The sequence below is a fragment of the Cetorhinus maximus genome, chromosome 10 (genome assembly GCF_964194155.1).
Source record: "Cetorhinus maximus chromosome 10, sCetMax3.hap1.1, whole genome shotgun sequence".
Taxonomy (NCBI): domain Eukaryota; kingdom Metazoa; phylum Chordata; class Chondrichthyes; order Lamniformes; family Cetorhinidae; genus Cetorhinus; species Cetorhinus maximus.
The window spans coordinates 18,243,450-18,266,712 of NC_135888.1; the positions used below are offsets into that span (position 1 = coordinate 18,243,450).

The window sequence follows — 23,263 nt, forward strand, 5'->3', positions numbered from 1 at the left end:
GAACCTCCTGCTCTCTGAACTTCCTGCTCTCTGAACTTCCTGCTTCCTGATCCTCCTGCTTCCTGAACCTCCTGCTTCCTGATCCTCCTACTTCCTGATCCTCCTGCTTCCTGATCCTCCTGCTTCCTGAACCTCCTGCTCCTGAACCTCCTGCTTCCTGATCCTCCTGCTTCCTGAACCTCCTGCTTCCTGAACCTCCTGCTTCCTGAACCTCCTGCTTCCTGACCCTCCTGCTCCCTGAACCTCCTGGTCGCTGCAGATCCTCCTCCTCCCCAACCCTCAGCATTGTGGTCTCTCCCCCTCCCCGGCCTTTGAGTTGTGGCCTCTTCCCCCTCACTGACTCACCCTCCCGCAGAACCTCCCACTCCCTGACTCACTCCATTGCCGCTTCCCTCTTCTTGACTTGCGTTCCTGCCACAACTCGGAGGTCGGGGATAGGGGCAGGCTGCAACTCGGATGTCGGGGAGCGTCGAGAGGCTGCTCCAAGGTGGCACATGGGAAACGACGTTAAAACAAATCTTGCGACACTCAACAAGATTACAGAAAAGGGAGAGTCAGGGAGCCCAGCCACACTTAGTGAGGATGGGAGCTTGTGGGCCTTGCAACGAAGAACACTGGCATTGGAGGCCATTCAGCATATCAGGCCTGTGTGGACTAGAAGCAATTCATCCCACTCCCCTGCTCTTTCCCCACAGGCCTAGAATTATTTTCTTTTCAAGTATTTATCCAATTTCCTTTTGAAAGTTATTATTGCATCTACTTCCACTGTCCTTTCAGGCAGTGCGTTCCAGATCACAACAACCCTCTGTGTGAAAAAAAAATCTGCTTTTTGTCTCTGGTTCTTTTGCCACTCATTTGTGCCCTTTGGCTACCAACCCTTCTGCCAACTGGAAACAGTTTCTTCTTATTTATTCTTATCAACTCCTTTCAAGATTTTAAACACCTCTATCAAATATCCCTTAAACTCTGCTATATGGAAAACAGTCCCAGTTTCTTTAGACTGTCCACATAGCTGAAGCCTTTCATCCCTGGTACCCCTCTGGTAAATCTCCTCTGCACTCTGTCTAAGGCCTTGACATCCTTCCTAAAGTGTGGAGCCCAAAATTGGACACACTACTCCAGCTGGGGCAAAAACAGTGTTTTATATAAATTCAGTGTAACTTCCTTGCTCTTGTGCTCTATGCCTGTATTGAGAAAGTGAAATGTCCTGTCAGCCTTTTTAATAATCTTCTCAACTTTTCCTGCCACCTACAGGGACTTGTATACCCCGAGGTCCGCTGTTCCTGTACCCCTTTTAAAATCGACACATTTAGTTTATATTACGTCTCTTCATTCTTCTGACCAAAATGAATTATTTCACACTTCTCTGTGTTAATTTCAGCTGCTATGTGTTGTCAGTCTCTCTATGTTGAATAGATGGAGGTAGTTTGGATTGAGCAAACTGCTCTATGTGACATCAATGATATTATTGTCCATGTCCAAATGCAGCAAGACCTGGACAATATCCAGACTTGGGCTGACCAATGGCAAGTAACATTCACACCACACAAGGGTCAGATGATGACCACCCCCAACAGGTGAGAATCCAACCATTGGCCCTTGATGTTCAATGGCATTACCATCACTGAAACCCCACCATCAACATCCTGGGTGTTATCATTGGCCAGAAACTGAACTGGACTAGTCATATAAATATTGTGGCTACAAGAGCAGGTCAGAGGCTAGGAATCCTGCAATGTGTAACTCACCTCCTGACTCCCCAAAGCCCGTCCATCATAAGGCACAAGTCAGGAGTGTGATGGAACACTCCCCACTTGCCTGGATGAGTGCATCTCCCGCAACACTCAAGAAGCTTGACAAAGTCCAGGACAAAGCAAAAATAAAAATAAAAATACCTGGAAAAACTCAGCAGGTCTGGCAGCATCTGCGGAGAGGAACACAGTTAACGTTTCGAGTCCGTATGACTCTTCAACAGAACTATGTAAAAATAGAAGAGTGGTTTAAGGAGGGGTGGGACAAGTAGAGCTGGATAGAGGGCCAGTGATAGGTGGAGATAGCTAAAAGATGTCATAGACAAAAGGACAAAGAGGTGTTTAAGGTGGTGATATTATCTAAGGAATGTGCTAATTAGTGGTAGAAAGCAGGACAAGCAAGGTACAGATAGCCCTAGTGGGAGTGGGGTGAAGGAATCGAAATAAGCTAAAAGGTAGAGATAAAACAATGGATGGAAATACATTTAAAAATAATGGAAATAGGTGGGAAAAGAAAAATCTATATAAATTATTGGAAAAAAGTGGGGGGGGATCGGAAAGGGGGTGGGGATGGAGGAGAGAGTTCATGATCTAAAATTGTTGAACTCAATATTCAGTCCGGAAGGCTGCAAAGTGCCTAGTCGGAAGATGAGGTGCTGTTCCTCCAGTTGGCGTTGAGCTTCACTGGAACAATGCAGCAGGCCAAGGACAGACATGTGGGCATGAGAGCAGGGTGGAGTGTTGAAATGGCAAGCGACAGGGAGGTCTGGGTCATGCTTGTGGACAGATCAGGACAAAGCAGCCTGCTTGATTGGCACCCATCCACAAACATTCACTCCCTCCACCACCGACCACAGTAGCAGCAGTGTGTACCATCTACAAGATGCACTGCAGCAATTCACCAAGGCTCCTTTGACAGTACCTTCCAAACACATGACCACTACCGTCTAGAAGGACAAGGGCAGCAGATAGATGGGAACACCACCACCTGGAAGTTCCCCTCCAAGACACTCACCATCCTGACTTGGAAATATATCGCCATTACTTCACTGTCACTGGGTCAAAATCCTGGAACTCCCTCCCTAACAGCACTGTGGATGTACCTACACCACATAACTGCAGCGGTTCAAGAAGGCAGCTCACCACCACCTTCTCAAGGGCAACTAGGGATGGGCAATAAATGCTGGCCCAGCCAGCGAAGCCCACTTCCTGTGAATGAATAAAAAAAATGAAATTATTGAATGTAATACTGAAGCTGCATGCAGCATTCACCATTCAGCTTAGCTCTGTTGGTAGCACTCTTAACTCTGAGTCAGAAATTGTGGGTTTAATCATCAGGACCTAAGCACATTATCTAGGCTGAAACACCAGGGCATCATTGAGGAATTGCTGCACTGTAAGAGGTAGCAACCTTCACGTGTGAAATCAATGTCCTGCTTTGCCTGCTCAGATGGCAATCAATGATTTCTCTTTATTTTTATTCATTGACGGGTGTACTCTTTTCCATCTTTTCCAGAGGTTATGAAGCTGGTTGTAGTGTTCTACCATTGCCATATCGAACCTCAACTGAGCTCATGCGGACTGGAGATCGAACCTGTCTCCTTCCAGATATCGAATGTGGGATGGAAATTTCACTGAGTCAGGGTGAACTATTACTGTGCACAGCAAAGGATTGTTTTCAAAGCACTTGCGTTTGTTTAAAATGATTTAACATTTTTACGCTCATCTAGATGAAAGATGTGAGTACTGAGGATTGGAAGACTTGCACCTGGCATTGGGGCCAAGCAAGCATTCCACACGAATGGGTCCAGAACGATATTTCTCAAAATTGGCACAAATTAAAAATCAGAGGAGAAAAATGGACTTGAAGAACTTAGAAAATAAAAGTATTAAAAAATATATAAATTATCGTACAGCAGAAAGAAAACTATGGACGGAATTGTCCGGTTCCATTGGCGGTGGGCATCATGGCAGGGGGCATCATGGCAGGGGGCGGGGGGGTCAATATGGTGAAAAGGCCAAATATTGGCTTCACACCATCATGAAACCAGGTTGCAATGGTCCACTCCACCCGTCAATGGCTGCCGCATATCGGGAACCTAATTTCAATACTTTAGCATCTCATTATAAGCCCTGCTGGCTGGAATCGTCCCCCCACCTCAGTTTACTGCCCACATTGACGTGACTTCAGAACGCTGTGCTTCATGACAGCCTTTAAAAGACGTGCACCTGGTGACCTGAAATTTGAGGGGAACTCAGAGGTGAGTGCACACAACCTTGCACTGGTGAGCAACGCCCATAGGACATCAAGGAAGCAGCACCGCACATTCACGGGGGGCACAGGCAAGTCACTTATTACCGGCTAGTTTTCAGCGCTGTGCTGGGGTAGTGGCTCCAATGCGGGTCAGGCTGGGGGGGTGGGGTGTTGGTTGGGGGGCCAAGGCAGCACAGGCTGAAAGAAGTTCACAAGCACATGCCGGTGGGGGGAGGGGGGAGGGGGGAGGGGGGAGGTGACATGAGGGAAGCGGCCATGAGCTTGGAAAATCTTGTCAGAAGTGAGCATTCTTCCACAGCTGAGACCGTTCAGCAGCAGCTCCATTAACATGCTTGACGGGCCTCTGAAGCTTTTCTGGCCCTTCAAGCAGCACAAATGTATGAAAGTGCCACCAAATGCTCCAGAGCTTTTAACCCCTCGGGCACAGACTGCAAATTAACGTGTGTTTTAGGAAGCAGCAGAGCAAGTGGCCGACTGGGCAAGTTGCACAATCCCCTTGTGAATGGTGGCCATGGCGCAGTCACTGGTGGAGGTGCTCACAGCCCCTTGCAATGTCTTTATTCAGGTTTGGACCAGTATCCATCATGGTTCAAGCTAACAGCACAGCCTTGCAGTGCGGGTTAGGAGAATGTCTGTGCCTGAGCTGAGAGCACAACATGCAGTCCAATGGCCGAAGCTGCTGCCAATCGGTCAAGTGGTGCAGGGCGGAGGACATTGGACAGCCAATGAGCGCACAACACATTGGCCATCCAAGTGGTCTCCAGCAATCTCTGGCATGCGTGAATGGGTCTTCAGACTTAACCAAGTGCGGTTCCAAGGACACATTTTGAACCCACATGTCTCTCCCTTTGATCCTGCAGGAGGAGAACATCAGGATCATGGAGCTTGGTGATTTAGCGGTCTGCCTCATGACTTACAGGGAGCAGAGAAGAAGAAGAAGAGAGCATCTGAGGCACCTGGCTCCACAAAAGGAGGAGCACCTCCCTCAAGATGAAGGGGCGGCAGGGCCTGTTATGCATGCAGCTGAAGATCCACAGAGAGCCGTCACACGTAGGTGCTTTGCTAGACCCAGGGTCTATAAATGCCCTCTGTCATTCCTGCAGATGACTAAGAACCAGTGTCGCTGAAGACTGCGCATGTCTAGGCGACAGAACAGCCACATATGCCACCTGCTGCAGGATTTGACATGGGGACATGGAGGATATCGATTGCCCATGGCCGTAGACGTGACCACGGTGCTGAATTTTTATGCCAATGGCTCCTTCCAGGGCTCCACAGGTGACCTGTGTGGGATCTCACAAGTCTCCACGCACAAGTGCATCCTGGAGGCCACATGCCATCTTCACGAAGGCACAGAACTTTGTGCATTGTGCCCAGGATCAGGAAAGCCAGGAAGCAAGAATGCTGGGATTTGCGCATATCCCAGGTTTTCCACAGGCGCAAGGTGCCTTTGACTGCACTCAAGTGGTGCTTAGATCTCCATGGCAACAAGCAGTCAACTATGTCAACCACAAGGGCTTCCACTCGCTGGATGTTCAGCTGGTGTGCGACAACCACAAACACATCCTGCAGATCTGCACATGATTCCCAGGGACCGCCCATGACTTCTACACACTCAGCAGGCCTCAGATCTCTACATCTTCTGGGGTCCAGAGAGGCTGCAGGGTTGACTCTTAGAGGACAAGGGCTACCCACAGAGGACGTGGCTGATGATGCCTGCATGGCAGCCTCAGGCTGCAGCCGAGCGATGGTACAATGAGGCTCAAGTCGGGACCTGGACTTTGGTGAAGCAAATAATAGGCATTTTGAAAATGATGTTCTGGTGCCTCAACAGGTCGAGTGGAGCCCTGCAATACAGTCCACTGAGGGTGTGGCACATCATCGTCGCTCGCTGCGCACTACACAATCTGGCACCACAAAGTGGGGGAGGACCTGGTTGAGGGGAAGATGGAAGAGCTGCATATACCCTCTGATGAGGAAGACGTCGAAGAGGATGATGGTGAAGAGGTCCTCGAAGGCGAGAATACTGGCGATGAGGCCATCACACTGGCCAGATGAGGCAGGCTTACCCAAGAGGCCCCCATAGGATGATGACGAGATGCAGTGAGGACAGTCCTGATATCTTCACCTTGCATCTGTGAACGTTTGACTCCTGTGTGGCTGATGGCAGCGCACATACCCTCAGTGCTCAGGCTCTTGTCATGGAGACGCAGCGGAAGCCATAATAGTCGCTAGCTTCCAGGAGGATGATGACATCATGCAGTGAGGACGCTCCATAGACCTTGTCATGACTCACTGGGGATAGTCCACTGCAATACCAAGCCCCACTTTCCCCAAGCCACTACAAATGCGAAAAGTTTGATCAACCCATCTAACTGTTTAATTTAGGTTAACAGAATACAAGCACCAGGTTTGTAAACTTAATAAGTAAATAACTGTTCATTGAACAAATTGTCTTTTACCAGTGGCAAAATAAAGAAATATGAGCTGCTAATTTCTAAATCTATAACCTAAACTTTACCCCTTCTTAAATCGCTATACACACACATACAAGACACTCAAAAACATTGTGGGCAGGATTTTCCCATCGGTGAGCAGGGGACAGGGCCCGCTCTCCGACGCGTAAAATGATGCGCGGTGACGTTGGGCGGAACTCCTGACATCACCGCGTCCCATTTAAATTTTCAGGTAGGTGGGGGCTCAGAAAAATCAGCTGTGCACCCGCCGACCTGTCAATGGCCAATTGAGGCCATTGACAGAATCATTTAACTAATTAATGGACCTGCCCGTCCAACCTTAAGGTTGGCGGGCAGGCCAGGAGCCCTGGCGGGAATTAGAAAAAGCAAGAAACCTCATCCACAGGCGGGATGAGGTTTCATGTAGCTTTTAAAAATTTAATTAAAGTTTTTAAAAAAATTATGGACATGTCCCAACTCATGTGACAGTGTCACATGATGGGGCATATCAGGGAAATTTTTTTTTTCTATTTTTAAGATTTTTTATTGTACAGCCGATCTCCCTGAGGCAGCACTTAGCCTCAGGGAGATGAGTGCGCTCTTTCGTGCACATGCGCGAAAGAGCGCACTCTCAGGTTTAAGGAATCCCCCCCCACCGCCCGCGCAGGGAGTGCATAGCACTTCCCGGCGGACGTCATGCTGGGCAGCCCTTAATTGGCCTACCCATGTAAAATGGCAGCGCGCCCACGATTGGGGACGCCGATCAGAGGCACGTCTCCGCGCACCCGCACTTCAACTTCACCCCTGACGGAGGGAAAATCCTGACCTGTGTGTTTTTTAAAGGGTGGGGTATCACAATTTAATCGCAGCAATTCCGGAGTACAGGATTTGATGGATTGATTTTGATCAATGTCTTCCAAATTCCTTTCAGTTCTTTGTTGATGACATGAAGTGTTCTTCCAGCACGTTCAGTCTTTAGTTCACTGGTTGAGCACTTGCCTTTCAATGTCTCTAATGGTGATTTTCCCCTTTGCCTCTTGATGGGGGTTTTCAGAGAGAGAGCAGGTTATAGAGATATGAGGAGAAAAAGCCAGCTAGTTATTATTGTGGTATTACTGGAATCTGACACACAGGAGGCAGAGATTTTAGGTTTTTTTCCTTTCAGGTTAGGAGCTATTCTACCACACTGCTCTCACACAAACCCTAGGCACTTGGCTAGGAGCCAATTAAAATGTTGTTGCCAGGCAGTGCCCCATCAGACCGAACTCCTCCTCGGCACCATCCTGCCTTTCGTGGCACACTCTGTTCCAGGACAGCAACATTGTATTTATCCCTCACACTGATCTAGTAAATGTCTTTCAAGCTGCAGGCATTGTAATTTTAATCCACAGTCCAACAGAAATAAAAAGATATGTTCTTTACAATCTTCACATTGCCTCTGTGAATTTCTGACTCCTATCAGGTGGAGCGCAGCTCACTTGTGCTTCGTGGTCGGGGTTATATCATGGAGATGCAGCTGTGAAACTTTAGAAGCACCTGATCCTTTGTCAGCCTTCAGCTCCTAACCCTTTCGGGAGCACATTGTCACCGGACACAGATGCTGAAGAGATGAGGAGGGGGTCAGCCCCACCTCAAAGGTGCTGAGAGCACACAGGGAGAATGAGGGAACTCTGTGACACCTGCCCACGACATTCTGGCAGCAATGACCAGCACCATTGAGATGCAGGCATCACTAATGTGTCCAGTGAGTGTGAAGCTGGACCATCACTTTGGTCTGAAGGTTACACACTGCACAGGAAAGAGGCTCTGGACTGAGACACCTGCCTTTATCTTGTGCAGGAACCAAAGTTTCATATCTGAGTGACACAAACACTGCTCATCATAACAAGGAGCCATAGGCAAGGAGATATTCTTAGGAGTTTATTTACAATAGTGAACATTTTGTACAAGTGATTAACACCCCATCTTCTTAACCTTCCTAACCCTGCCACTACATCTTGGTGCTCCCCTGACATCCACAGCAGAAGAGGAAGCAGACTGCTGTCTGCTACGCCATGTCTGTGATGTCTTTGGCGGGCGTCCTCTGGAGGGCTGAGACCTGGAGGGCCCCGGCCTGCTTTGGGCTTCCTGCTGTGGGCCAGCTGCAACGTCCTCGGCCTACTGAGCTGGAGCTGCGGGGGGTTACAGATAGAGGGGATTTAGATCAGCTGGACATTTCTGGGGTAACCTGGGTGGATGGCCCCGGGGTGTTGAGCTGCTGGTCCTCCTCCCTATGGGTGCCCGACAGCCCTTGACTGACTCTTTGAGGAGAAGGAGAAGCTTCAGTGAGATCGAGCTGCCCCTCACCCTTCTCTTGTTGACACTATTGGAGGCCAACTATGGCTTCAGCGATGGACTTCAGCCCATGCAGTAGTGCAGGACCAATGTCCTGGACCAAAGTCTTCATGGCGGTCGCCATCTTGCCAGCGTTGACCTCGAAGCATTGGCATGCCAGCGCTTCACCTCAGAGTGAAGGAGAACAAACTCCTCCATTGTCCCTTGCAATCTGAGGAGTACCCCAGACATCCCTTCCTGATGGTCCCGCGATCGCCTTTGCAGCTCCAGCAACTGATCGAGGACCAGGACCAGAGGCTCGTCATCTGACTCGGACTCAGCAGATTCCTTGCCTGCAGCTTTGCTCCGAGTGCCGGCAACATTGGATATCCCTGCCTCCGCCTGCTGTGGGCCAGATTGTGTGCTGTGCTCACCAGATTGTGATCCTGAGGCTACTCTACATCCGGGTCCCACCGAGGTGTGTGTGTCACTGCGCTGGTGGAGAGTGTGGGTGAGCGCCGTGATGGGTCCTCAATGGTGCTGCCCTCAGGCTCCTCGTCCAAGCTGCTCTCAGCGCTGGAGTCAAGGTCAGGGTTGCCTGAGGGCAACGTGTCAGATGTGTCTAGGACAGAAAATGGGGAACATTTGTGCTTGGCAGCCTTGTTGAACACAGAACAGTGGACTCAGAGTAGCAATGAGAGAGGGATGATGTGATGAAGGATCCTCGCGTGGGTGTTCGCTGCCGACCTCACCAATGCTGCAGGAATGGTCAACATCTTCTCCAGCCAGCTGCAACGCGCAACTCTTGAACAGAGTGAAGACTTTGACGTCCCCAGCCTGGGACCTCTCACGTGAATTGGGCACCATCTTGTCCTGCAAAAAGACAGATGGAGAGAGTGTGAGCAATGTGCATGCCCGGCCAAATGCTAGGCATGTGTGTGTGCTGAGTGGAGCCATGGACGGGATGAGGAGGCAGTATAATGAGGCTAGATGGAGATGTGAGTGTGTGTGTGTGAGAGATTGAGTGGTGATGTTCCTTGAGCTGGCAGTGAGTGAGATGCCAGTGAATGTGTGATGGGCTTCTGAGTGTGAGAATTGAGATTGAGGAAATGGTTAACTTACCCTGGCGACATGGATGAGATCATTCATCTGTTTTCTGCACTGGATGGCGGACCTCTTGTGCGCAGCGTTGGTACTAACCACCTGTACTGCTGCCTCCCAAGCCGGAGTGGTGAGACTGATGGGCCTCCTGCGGCCAGAGCGGGGGTAGAGGACTTGGCGGTGGGGCGGGGGGGCCTCCACTGTGTCCAGAAGGTGTCCCAGGGACACATCACTAAATCAGGGGGCTGCAGACTTCCTGGCTTTTGGGGCCGTGTTTTCAGCGGAGCAGTCCTGGGTTGCAAGCATTGAGCAGTGTGCAGGCGGCTGCATTTTAAACATAGTGCCTGGCATGAAGAGGCAGTGAGCTAACGGCATCGCAGGCCAATCAGAGGCCTGCCGCCAGTAATCCGGCGTGTTTGCCATAACTGCTTAATTTATGAGGTGGGAAGGGGACGATACAATGCGAAAACCCGCCATTGAAACAGGCGGGTGAAACAACTTTTCTCACGCCCGTCTCCGCACTTATTGAAAATCTGGGGTGATTCCACCCTATCTCTGACAACAGGGCAAAAAAAGGTTGAAAGAGAAGCTAAACGTCTGAGATACAGCAAGAGAGGAAGTTGCCCGACTGCTTAAAGAATAGATTCTTGAAGGGAATCTTTCCTGGTGATATTTTTTGACCTGGCGTCCCCTTTGTTTTGATGCATCCTATGAGTGGGTTTCCCTGATACGTTGATGCAAGTTTACAGATGTAATATTAACCTCCCTTTTCTCTTTCATTTTCTGTTTGACCTGTTTATATATTTCCAGCATTTTCTGTTTTTATTACTATTTCCCAGCATTTGTGCATTTTTCTTTTCATCTATTACTAATTAATCTCCCGCAGCATTGTACACAGGGAGCCAAATGCAAGTGTGGTCCTTCAAGTTAAATAGGTCTAGTGGGAAGAAGATAATTGGACCAGGACATTCAGATGTATTTCACTTTCCATTGTTAATACATACATTCATTGCGTGCGCATTGTAATAAATTCCTTTGTCCGCATTTATAATGGAGGCTGCCAGTGTCAACCTGTCACACAGTTATTATAACCTCCTGTCAGAGGAGGAATTGCAGTCGGTGCATGATAAGTTTATATATACATTGCCACTTAACATTATAAATGCAAATGTAGGAATATGTTGACAGGAATTGTGTGCAAACGTAGGATTTTTAGTATACCAATACTACTTACTTAATAAAATAGCTAAAACTAAGAATAATATGAATTATTGAGGTACTAGAAATTGATAAGACCCACTGCCATGTGTTTAAATCATTCAAACTTTGTAATGTTACCTTGACATTGCCAGTCCTGCAGTTAAACACATATAGCATTGATCTGTTTGCCATTTGCTATTGCAATATGTACTTTGAATTTGGTGGGGCTGATGATACCATGCAGGTACACTGGGCCATCATATCAGCAAGCTCCCATGGTGTAATCTTTGATCTGGAACTTTGAAATGTTGGAATTATTATTGCAAACTTGGATCTTTATGACTTCACTAGCTGAGTTTTCCACAATCTGTCCTTACACTAGTCTTCCTACTGAGCTGTTTCTGTTTGAGCTATCCCACATGATTTTGGACAGGATAGTGGAGGAAATTGCACACCCAGGACAAAGGGACTTAACCTGAAAATCAGCGCCAAGCCATTCAGGGGAGAGGTTAGGAAATGCTTCATCATGCAAAGGATGAAAGAAGTGTAGAAGTCACCCCCACAAGAAATAGTATATACCATCTAGCCCAATTAATAAATTAAAACCTGGGATTGGAAGATTTTTTGCTAGAACAGGGTGTTAAGGGACATGGAGTCAAGACAGGTGAATGGAGTTAGGATTCACATCAGCCATGATCTAATTTAATGGCAGAAAGGACTCAAAGTGTTGAAAGGTACTCATGTTGCTATGTTCCTCTATTTTACATGTTGCTATATGTCTGTGTTTTTCCTGTTGCTATTGCTGGGCAGCTCATGAACATCATGAATAGTGTTACAAATTATGAATCTGGGAGATGTCCATGGTCCGTGGTAGATTTGGTACATCACATATCCTACCATATCTGAGCAGCAATGAAGGAAATCAGGGGAATGCTCGACTACAAAGCCAAAGCAGCAAATATGGATTGCATCCAATTCTGTTTCCTGAGACAAAAGGGAATAATACAGTTCCGGAAATAGCAGCACAGAAAATCCATGAGTTACAGAACTGGAGACGCTTTGGCTGGATGTTATGGCTGATGTAAATGGACAGGCCCAGCTGGCGGAGTGAAGAAGGCCAGGTTGAAGAAGGTGAGAGAGAGGTGCAGGCTGAACTGAGGAGGCAAGGATCGTAGTGTTTGGAAATGGCGATCAGTCAGTGGTAGCTGAGGCCAAGGCCCAGTAGTAGACTGTCAGCTCCACTCAATCCCATTTCCCACATTACCCCCACCACCTCACCTTATCCGATACCCAGCAATCTGTTCACTATATCCTTCTATTCCTTTCATAAGACCATAAGAATTAGGAGCAGGAGAGGACAATAAGGCCCGTTGAGCCTACTCTGCCGGTCAATATGATTATGACCAATCTTGGGTTTCAACTTCACTTATGCGTCTGCTCCCTACATACCTTCATAGTTTGAGAGACCAAAAATCTATGTATCTCAGCCTTAAATATATTCAATGATGATGCATCTACAATCCCCTGGGTAGGGAATTCCAAAGATTCACAATCCCTTGAGTGAAGAAATTTCTACTCATCTCAGTCCTAAATGAGTGACTCCTTATTCAGAAACTGTGCCTTATTGTTTTAGGTTCTCCAGCCAGGGGAAACAATCTCTCAGTATCTCCCACACATGTTTATCTAGATTCCCCTTAAATGTATCTGTAAGAGAGAAGGTTGTCCTATGATGACAGACTTAATGAATTAGGATATGCTCTCTTGAGTTTAAAAGAATGAGAAACATTGAAACATATAAGACTCTGAAGGGCCTTAACAGGGTAGACTTTGAGAGGTTCTTTCCCTTTGTTGGGAAACCCAGAACACGGGGACAAGATGTGGATCATTTAGGACTGAGATGAGGAGAAATTTCTTCACTCAAAAGGTTTTGAATTTTTGAGATTCTCTACTCCAGAGAGCTGTGGATGTTTCATTGTTGAGTATATTTAATGCTGCGATCAATAGATTTTTGACCTCCCAGGAATCAAGGGATACAAGGAGCAGGCAGGAAAGTGGAGTTGAGATAGAAAATCAGCCATGGCCATACTGAATGATGGAACAGGTGCGAGGGGCCAAATGGTCTACTTCTGCTCCTCCTTTTTTTATGTTCGTTTCCCTTCAACTATTTTTTATGGTAGCCAGTTCTGCATTCTCCCTGCTTCCTGGGTAAAGAAATTTCTCCTGTATTCAATCCCCATGGGATTTATGTTATTAAATTTATACCCCCTTAGTTTATAGTTTATTTTATTTGATTATTATTTTACTTATTAGTTACTTTTACATTGATGCCCCCTTAGTTTATTAGTTTAATAATTATTCGTTTATTTTATTAGTTTATTATCTGTTTAATATTGATGCCCCCTTAGTTTATTAGTTTAATAATTATTCATTTATTTTATTAGTTTATTATCTGTTTAATATTGATGCCCCCTTAGTTTATTAATTATTCGTTTATTTTATTAGCTTATTATTAACTGTTTAATATTGATGCCCCCTTCGTTTTGCTTTGTTTGTATGTTGCTATGGAGCTTTGCAGCAGGTACGATGATGTCAGGAACACAGTGCCACCCTTTGCGTCATTGCGTCATAAAGGCCGCCTGACGTCAAGACGCCGCCCATGCCCGGTGCAGGCCGGGATACCGGAGGAGTCAGCCAGCTGGCTGGTGACGTGTGCGGAGCTGGATACCATGGCTGACGGGAGCAGACGGGCCAAGCTGGCGGCCGCCAAGAAGAAGGTGAGGGACAGGCGACCTGAGGAGGGGGCGGGCAAAAGGATAGGAGGCCGAGGCCCTGAGAAAGAAAGACTGTGGAGGCCTCTTCCCTTTTCCTTCTCTCCAGCGGGTCGCAGTTAGCGGGTGTCTGACGTCCCCGGTGCCGCGGCCCAGGGAGCACCGGGGAGGGAATGAGGCGAGTCCGAGGACTCTGTGGGCCTACTCGCTCCAAAGAGAGAGAGAGGGGGAGAGGTGGGGAGAAGGAGGGGTAGGAGGAGGAGAAGGAGGGGTAGGAGGAGGAGAAGGAGGGGTAGGAGGAGGAGAAGGAGGGGTAGGAGGAGGAGAAGGAGGGGGAGGAGGAGGAGAAGGAGGGGGAGGAGGAGGGAGAGAAGGAGGGGGGGGTGTGGTTCAGACGGGTCGGTAGGTGGCCCACTGCCGGGCTCTGCCCTCCGGGTACCCACTGTCAGGCAGGTTGGCAGCAGCCGGGAGACCCTGCCCTTCTCAGCTACCTCAGGACGTCCCAAAGCTCCTCACGAACAATGAGCTCCTGTTTAAAGTGTCAGATAGGAAGCCAACTTGTCCTGGGAGCAGGAGGAGGTGGGGGAAATGAGAGCTGCAGGAATGTCCCTGCCGGAAGATCAAAAACTGCTGTGACAGGTCAGAAGCGATTGAGTTCCCAGCTTTACTTTATTCAGCCTTGTATTTGCTTTGCAAATGTGGACTGAACCCTCGGCTAATGTGTGAGGACGGAGGAGGCGACTCGAGGATCATGGAGGAGTTCAGTTCGGGCAGCTTCTGAGAGGCTGGAGATTGGCTTTCCTATGGCAAAATCCATGTGCATCCTTTGCTTGCGAATATTTTATCTGACGCCAGTAGTCGTGCACCTGGCTAGGATTTTAAATTTAAGGACCGCAGTAAAATGTCAAGTGTTGAAGAAATAGAATGACTGAATAGAAGTTCTATTTTTTATTTTGGGGGTGGGGGTAAAGTGCACCCAAAGTAGATTTAAGTGCAATTGGGGACCTGGTGTAAGGATGATGTGACAAATTTGATCAAAAATTTGTGCTCCTTAGTTGTCTAATGAGAGTGCAGTGACTGTCCTCCTGGGAGGAGTGCACCTCTGGGCGTCAAAATGACTCAAAAAGGTTTTATACCTGATGAGAGGAAATTGGGATGGAATTCATTTTTTGTCGCAGAATCCTTCAGCCAAGTAAATCTGCATTACTTTAGGCTGCTATTGTTGTTTGAAATCACCAGCCTTGGTGGAGATGACCTGCCTGTTTAACTGGATAACCATTCTAGTCCGTGTAAGCAGGTAGTGGGAGTGACACTCTTTGCAAGTAAGCTGCTTGGCTTTAACCAATTGAATTCTAGGAATAGCTCTATTCTTATGACTGTTACCAATCTCTGTCTACATTTTATGGCCACGGAGATTGTCTTGTTTGGAATATACTAACTTGTATTGATTTTGGAGAGTCATAAGTACTACTTGTGTTTGCACATATGGCATATGCAACTGACTCAAATTATGGATTAATGTATACAGCATCCATGCAACAGCTAACATTGTCAAGAGGAGATTAATCAGTCATTTTCTCATTGTTTGTGGCAGCTTGTGCACAGACTGGCTGCCATTTTCATGTACAAAATAGTGAAGTATGCTTCAAAAGTGAATCATTGTCTGTAAAGGAAGCCTTGCATTTATATAGTGCCTTTCACTACCTCAGGATATCCCAAAGTGTTTTGCAACCAATTAAATATGCTTTGAAGTGTCATCATTAATGTCGAAAATGTGGCAGCCAATTTTACACACCGCAAGCTCCCACAAACGGCAATGTGATAATGACCAGCTAATCTTTTTCCCTGGTGTTGGCTGAGGGCTTGGGGAATGTGACATATGCAAGCTTGTTTGTTCTAAGTAGAAAGAGTTGTCTGCATTTTTCAGTGCTTGTGTTACTGTTTTCACTTTTTTGTGCCATCAGGAGTATCTCAGTAGTCAGGACAGGTTCCCCTAGCTTTTGTACATGTGATTGGACCAGGATTGCTATCAGTGTTGGTGTCTATTTCATTGGCTGATACAAGGAAATGCAGCAGCTTTTGTTTAAAATGAGAAACCTCCCAGATTCCTCAACATCAGCCATGTCGCTGGTAGCAAGGTATACCTGTTCTTTGGTTCAGTTCTTTATCCTGTACACTAAGCATTGGATCACTGCAATAGTAGGTTTGTTGTCTAGAATACTGTAAACTCCTGACAAGCACATTGGACAACAACAGCTGGATCCAAGTTTCTATTCATAACCCCACAGCAAACTCGATAGGATGAACTCAAAGGTTAGTTTATTTGCAGACACTCAAAACGCGGGAAACAGTATTCACAACCGTCACCGCTACACTTGGACAGTAAAGAGAGGGATAGAGGAAATAAGATTTTGCAGTACAGAGACCACAGAATAAAGAATATTGTTTCACGTGGGTTCCAGTGTCCAGAATCAATGTCCAGTGAGGTATTCCTTCACAGAGGTCAGCGGGCTGAAAACTGATGTTGTAGAATTCACTTTTCCAGTGGTGTTGACTTCACAAGATGAAATAACACACCAAGGTGAATCAGCCTTGTAAGCGATTGCACGGAACTTCCAACATAAGCCGTGTGGATGGGGCCAGCTATTCAGCTTGGGCAGAGCTCCTTTCTTTGTGGCTACTAGTCAGATGTTAAAGAGCAGACTGAGCTATACAGTTCAGCAAGGCAATATTACTTGTGTCTTAGGCCTCTGGCTTGTGGAACGTGACCCCCACCTCTCCACCAGGCCTTCAACAAAGGATGTGTGACTGCTGTCTAGAATGCAGCTGGGTCTCAAGACATCTAAATGTCCCAACCATTGAGCTAAAAGGAATGCTTGAGGGGCCTTTTGCCTTAACAGACCCTCTGTCTCCTGTTGGCAAGCCTGGGTTATCAAATGCAAATGGCCTTTGTATAGCTCTCTTTGAAGCCGGGCTGTGCAGTCCCCAGGTTATCAATTGTTAGTGGCTCCTCCAAGGTAATGAGGTGTGAACTTTACCGAAACTGCAAAGTGGCTTGTTTTGTTTTAGGGTCACATACAGACATGGATTCAGCCATTTTTAGGACTGTGTTCAGTCAAAGTCCAGTTTAAAATTTTTAAAAAATCTTTGTTCATGGGATGTGGGTGTCGCTGGCTCAGCCAGCATTTATTGCCCATCCCTAATTGCTGTGGGCGTGGAGTCGCATGCAGGTCAAACCAGGTAAGGATGGCAAATTTCCTTCCCTAAAGGACATTAGTGAACCAGATGGGTTTTTACAACAATCGGCAATGGATTTGTGGTTCTCATCAGACTTTTAGATTTTTATTATTGAATTCAAATTCCACCATCTGCCATGGTGGGATTCAAACCTGGGTCCCCAGAGCATTACCCTGGGTCTCTGGGTTACTAGCCCAGTGATGAGACCATTATGCCACCACCTCCCTCAAGTGCCTGTTTAAGCAGGAAGTTAGGCTTTTCATTTGATTGGACAACAAGTATAATTTTCTTGGTCAACAAAGGTGGTGCAGTCTCCTGTTAAGTATCAGAAGCTCTATTGATCATATGATCATAAATAGGAGCAGGAGTGGCATCAAGACGATAATGTACTGGTACTTGGAGCCTCCTGCCGCAAGATGGTAATTCTCAATTGTAATTGTTTATCATAACTTTTTGACTTTATCAGTGAAACTGTGGCATGCTCTTCATATATAGAGACAGACAATCTGGGGCTGAGACTGCCAGCAGCTGGTTACATTTTGTAAAGCAAGAGTGACCTTAGTGCCAGTGGATGAATGATTTGGAATTCTGAGATGGCAGCTGTTACAAATATCGGACTAGTGCATTAAGTCTGCTGATACAATGCTTTTGTAAAATTTGGTGCATTAATGTAGTCAAACTTGAGCCTTTCCTTGTGATGACTGCCTTGTTGGAAACAACCTGTGGGGGTATGATGCTCTTCAAATTCTTAGTTTGGAAAAACTAAATTAAGTGAAAATTAATATTTGAGCTCTCACTTTATTTTTTAAAAAGTCCATACGGCTAAACTATTTCCTATGTAGAGCTGATCTGTTGAAAATGAAACCACTTCAATATGCTAAATGATGTTTCTCCTTTAAAAGTTGAAGGAATACCAGCAGAAAAAGGTGACTCCGTCGGCCTCTTCAGGAGCCAAGAAGAAGACGACAACAAATGATGGATCCGAAACAGCAGCAACTTCTATCGAGAATAACAATGAAATTTGTGAGGTAAATTCATCTGGAGTAACAATGCCATGGATGGAGTTCTAGTTGTACAAGTATCCACCATTACACTTTTGCAGCCTTTTACACTTCTTTCCCCCCAAAAATGTTACACAGTGACCTTAACTTCCATACTCTAACGCAAACTGCATCAAAATGCAAATCTTAATCCTTAGCTTGTTGTCACATTCGTTATGACATCCTATACATGATAGATTGTAAATAATTTGGAAAACCACCTGTTTTGTATTTCTTTCTCACTTTTGTGAAGCAATTCCTGTTTTTAAAAACTTTCCACAATTGTTTGTAACAATGGTTAGCACGTCCATGGTGAGAGTTTTTATTTGGTATGATTCTGTTTCTTGGACCGCGTGCTCCCGACGTGTACTATTTTAATAATAATTTGTGCTGTTTGACTGCCTTCATGCCCTATCTGTTGTTCCAGACATACCTCCACTGCTAAGCCACTCTGACAATGCCACAAAACTTAACCGTTTTCTTGCATTTTCCATCTTTAATTGTTCTCTTTTCCCTTCTAAAAGCACCAAACTCTCCTGGGTCTAGTCGTTCTGATAAATGGCCTTTGTTCATAAGTGTGTTTTTATAGTGAGCATTGTAGGTTTGAGTTGGGTGGGGAAAAGAGAGGTGGGTGTGGGATTCAACATTGACATGTTTGCTTAACTTCTCCTTCCAAGAACAGGCTAATGATAGGGTCCCTATTGCAACTCAACCGAGATCAGCTAATTCACTGCAGAATGGGAGTGGAACCTGGGAGCATTTCCCTGTATGGCTCGGTTGTACGATATTTTCCAGTAGAACCATTTGTGGAAGTGATTCATGAATGATTAATTAAATATGCATTAGGAAGATGGCTTTTGTAAAATAAATCATTTATGCATTGGCTGCTGTAACTTGCACTGATGAGTCATGTGGCAGGTGTCATTTGATTTGTTTTTGAATAAATCTCCTGCCTTTGTTGTAATTCCTTACGTGAATCAGAATAGATTGAAGGCTGGAAACTGCAATGCACTTTTGTTCAACCTCTCGATCTCTGGTATCCACATAAAACATAGAAACCTAGTATCTGTTGGAGTTTGTTATACATTAATTGGATAATTAAATGCTGTCTCACTTCAGTGAGGATAGCAATTATGTCAATAAAAGATTAAAATGGGCGGTTTGTTAAATAAATTGAGCCTCCCTTTCTGCTGTCACATTTCTGCTCTCTGAAATGCAGGATTTCATTCTTTATGGTTATGGATAAGGTTTTGCAGCAACACCAATTCCAAGCTGGTGTCTGGCCTGCCTGATGTCTCAAGGCTGCCTATTTAGCTTTTAAAACCCCTTATTTCCATCCCTCATCGACTTTTCTGATGTGGAAGAGCTTGGTTTATAGAATGAGGTATTTTACTGTTGACTGTGAATGGGTATTAACAATCTAACCTTAAAGATTGTACTACAAGAGCCATTGAATACAACAACAGTGTAACAAATAGACTGTGGGGGAAATGTACATTCCACCTCTTGCATATTGTATTTATAATAGAATGGAAAACAAAATTAGATGGGGCTTTTGCACTTAGTTTAAAGCTGTAAAGCCATCCTTGGTTAGCAATGACCTTAGATATAGTTAAAATTCAGTGCACCAAAAAAGATCACTGTCACAGTAGAAATTTGAGATTTGTAGGTGTGAATTGGCACTCTTTAAAAATTAACTTCTTTTGCCACATTTCCCTCCTACCTGCTTGAATGCTTGGAGCACAGTACTGTACTCCACTTAGCCTCTGGTATTTAGTTCAAATAGCCATTCTTCAACTTGTGAGCCTTGATGGTCACTGGTGGCATCTTATTTGACTTCAGCAGGGTTGGAAAGGATGTGAGAAAAGTGGATTATTACCAAACCTGATAGTGCCCTTGCCTGCCATCCATACATGGCAATTCCAGCAGGGTAGCCTTAAGGAACGGGAGGCCTGGCTAGTTTTCTTATTTTCCTTTTTCTTAAACTAAAGGCACTGAAACCAGTCTGTCCACCATTCCATGGCTGATATCTGGCTAAGCAAGACTAGTGATTGATCTTGTGAATTGCTTCTAGCTCAGCTTCTCATTCCCCAAATTCACTGAACCCTCGAGGTTAAATGTGAGAAGAACCATCACTGATGGGTACCCACATGCAGAGTTCTTGGCTTACAGTCATTTAAGTTTTGATTTTTGGGAGTCAATGGAGAATCCCTATAAATAAGGCTATATGCTTTAACAGATGCATGTTTTTTGTGGATGGAGTCTGAAGTTCTACATTTGTGCAGGCTGCAAGGAATTTTGCAGAAATCTAAAATCATTGTAAAATAATGTACAAAAGGCTCAGCCTTCCTAAGTAATCTGTGTTAAAATCATACCCAGTGAAAAATGTATAGCCTGCTGATTACCATGCATTTTTGCAGTGTGTATGTTGCACACGTGATGGGATGATATCTTTTAAAGGATTATCATCCAAAATGTGATCTGTCACACAGGTCTCTTTCTTTGTCTTGCAGGGATTAATTAAGGCTGAATATTTTATTCATTATGTTCAGTGGATCGAAGTTAAAGATCTTTTCCCCCGATCAGATTTTATGAGACTGATTAAAGAGAACCCCTTTTCCGTTTTGTGGGCATGATCAGACGGAACCACATTGCAGAAAAGTAAACAAATCATTATAGGAGTATTTTACTTAAATAATTAAATGATCAAATGGGGTAAGAATTACCTATGGTTATATTTTGCCCTGAGTTAGAACGGAGAGGTTACCAGGTTTATTTGCAAATATTGTTTAAACTTGCATGGGCAATAAACAGATATTGAGTGTTCTTGTTCTGTGTAGAGTGAAGCCAAGTGCTAAAGCAGACAGTGTGGTTTAAAGCTAGGAAGGAACATATAATTGGCCTTTGGCACAGTTTGCATGGGCCCCAGCCAAACTCCCCGGTTTGCTAAGTTGATCCAAGCCTGGATTGTTAGTGAGCTGGAGTATTTGACCTGTGTCTCTCAAGTGAGAGCTTACTTCTGTTGGAAAAATATAAGCTCACACCTTCAAAAAGTATTACCGCTGTCATTGATGTTTCTATTAAACGGAGGTGGATTTCGCTGCTTCAGGGTGTTTTCTTCTGGCTTACGCTTGCCCCAAGTGAAACATTGCAGCTACAAAGATTCCTGTAGCTGAATTGGATTGGGTTGCTGGTTTTAAAATTACTTTTGAAAAGAGAGCAAATAAAACTGCACTAGAGTATGGGCCATTAAATTTGAAGACCTATTCAGATTGTCATATATGAACATACAAAATAGGAGCAGAAGTAAGCCATTCGGCCCCTCAAGCCTGCTCTGCCATTCATTAATATCATGGCTGATCTGTTTGTTTCAAATTCCACATTCCCACCTATGCCCAATAACGTTTGATTCCCTTACCTTACAAGAATCCATCTACCTCCGCCTTGAAAATATTTAATGACCCTGCCTCCGCTGCCTTCTGAGGCAGAGTTCCAAATTCGCACGACCCTCTGAGAAAAATTTCTCCTCACCTCTGTCCTAAAAGGTCAATCCCTAATTTTAAAACAGTGCCCCCTAGTTCTGGGCTCAGCCACAAGTGGAAGCATCCTTTCCACGTCCATCTTGTCAAGACCATTCAGGATCTTATATACTTCAATCAAGTCACCCTCCCTCTTCTAAACTCCAGTGGAAACAAGCCCAGTCTGTCCAACCTTTCCTCAGACAACCTGCTCATTCCAGGTATCAATCTAGTAGACCTCCTCTGAACTGCCTCCAACACATTTGTGTCCTTCCTTAAATAAGGAGACGAAAAGTGTGCACAATATTTGAGATGTGGTCTCACGGATGCCCTGTATAACTGAAGCATAACATCCTTACTTTTATGTTCAATATTAAGAGTTTATCAAAAGTTTTTTTTAAACAGAATCTTTGGAGACCAAAGTTTCTCTCATTTATTTTGAACAAAGACACCCCTTTTAATGTGATTAAAACAATACAACATGGTTACTATACTAGTATGGTAACCATGAATGATTTAACCTCTTAATTTAAAGGGTTAGGATGCTTTCTTGGTTCTGAACCATTAGGTACATGTTTGCTAAATTTGGACTGAATTTTAAAATCTGGATGATCTGATACATCAATTCTAAATTTTGCTCAGCAAATAGTGAGTTAACAGTGCCCACAGCTCTATCTCGCCTTTGTAAAATCAGATTTATAAAAACTAAATAAATGCTTTCAATATATAATACAATAAAAACTGATGGTTCCTACCAATAAGATTACAAGAAAGTAAGATTGCAGTGTGTCACTTGTTCCATTTAACCTTGGTTTTGGATTGTTTGCTGGAGACTATCATTTCTTTCTCTTCCTTTTTCTCTGAGTTATCCCTGTCTCTTTACTACTGTTCAGATGCCCCTGCAGAACATTTTGAAGGTGCTGGTGGCAGACCGCAGTAAATCCAATGGGGTAAAACTGCCTTCATTGGACAGGCTGAAGGTGAGGTAGCTTTGGATGTGTAACCTAATTGTTTGGCTGCCTTGCTACCATTGCATGCAATTTTTTTTTTGGTGAGAGTGGAAAATTGGAAGACAAAGGAGCAATTTGCTTGCTTTGTGATTTTTGATGGGTTGCTTCTGCCTGCTTGCTTTCATCCATGCTTTAAGCAATGTTTTACATCCTGTTGCTGTGACTTGTAACTTATGTTCAGAAGCTGGTGCTGCTTCTGTGTGTGTTCTGTTTTGCTCTACTGGTGTATTGTTCAGTGTGTTAAGTTGCTGTTTATTCAAAGTGGAGTGAAACAGTGGTGTTGATGAATATAGAATCACACAGCACAGAAGGAGACCATCAACCTGTTGTCCCTGTGCTGGCTCCTTGAAAGAGCTGCCCAATTGTTTTGCATGCATTTGTTGAAGAAAGTTTCCTTTTTTTTTGATGGTGCATTTTGGCACCTATACTTCTGCCTAGCCTGGCACCTGGAGCCTAAAGCATGGTAACTTGGACTCTTCCCAGGCCTCTCACTGTAACTGTGTGTCCAGTGTGACTGTTCCTCCTATTTTCCACCTCTTCCCCTGATTGGGAGATGCAACAGCTCTGCTCAGTACTTGTCTGCCCAACACAGTT

General features: G+C 45.2%; 1 protein-coding gene across 2 annotated transcripts in view; it reads left to right on the forward strand.

The window, feature by feature from the left end:
* The first annotated feature begins 13,731 nt into the window (after positions 1–13,731).
* The window catches only part of golga2 (golgin A2), a 75,659-nt gene continuing 66,127 nt past the window's right edge, over positions 13,732–23,263 (forward strand). Inside the window, exons 1-3 of one of the 2 annotated variants that reach the window (XM_078550085.1) lie at positions 13,732–13,870; positions 18,004–18,129; positions 22,553–22,639. In XM_078550085.1, coding sequence (XP_078406211.1) covers positions 13,823–13,870; positions 18,004–18,129; positions 22,553–22,639 — 261 coding nt within the window. In that variant the 5' untranslated portion in view covers positions 13,732–13,822. The remainder of the gene's footprint in view (positions 13,871–18,003; positions 18,130–22,552; positions 22,640–23,263) is intronic. The other variant, XM_078550086.1, reaches the window with a different exon arrangement.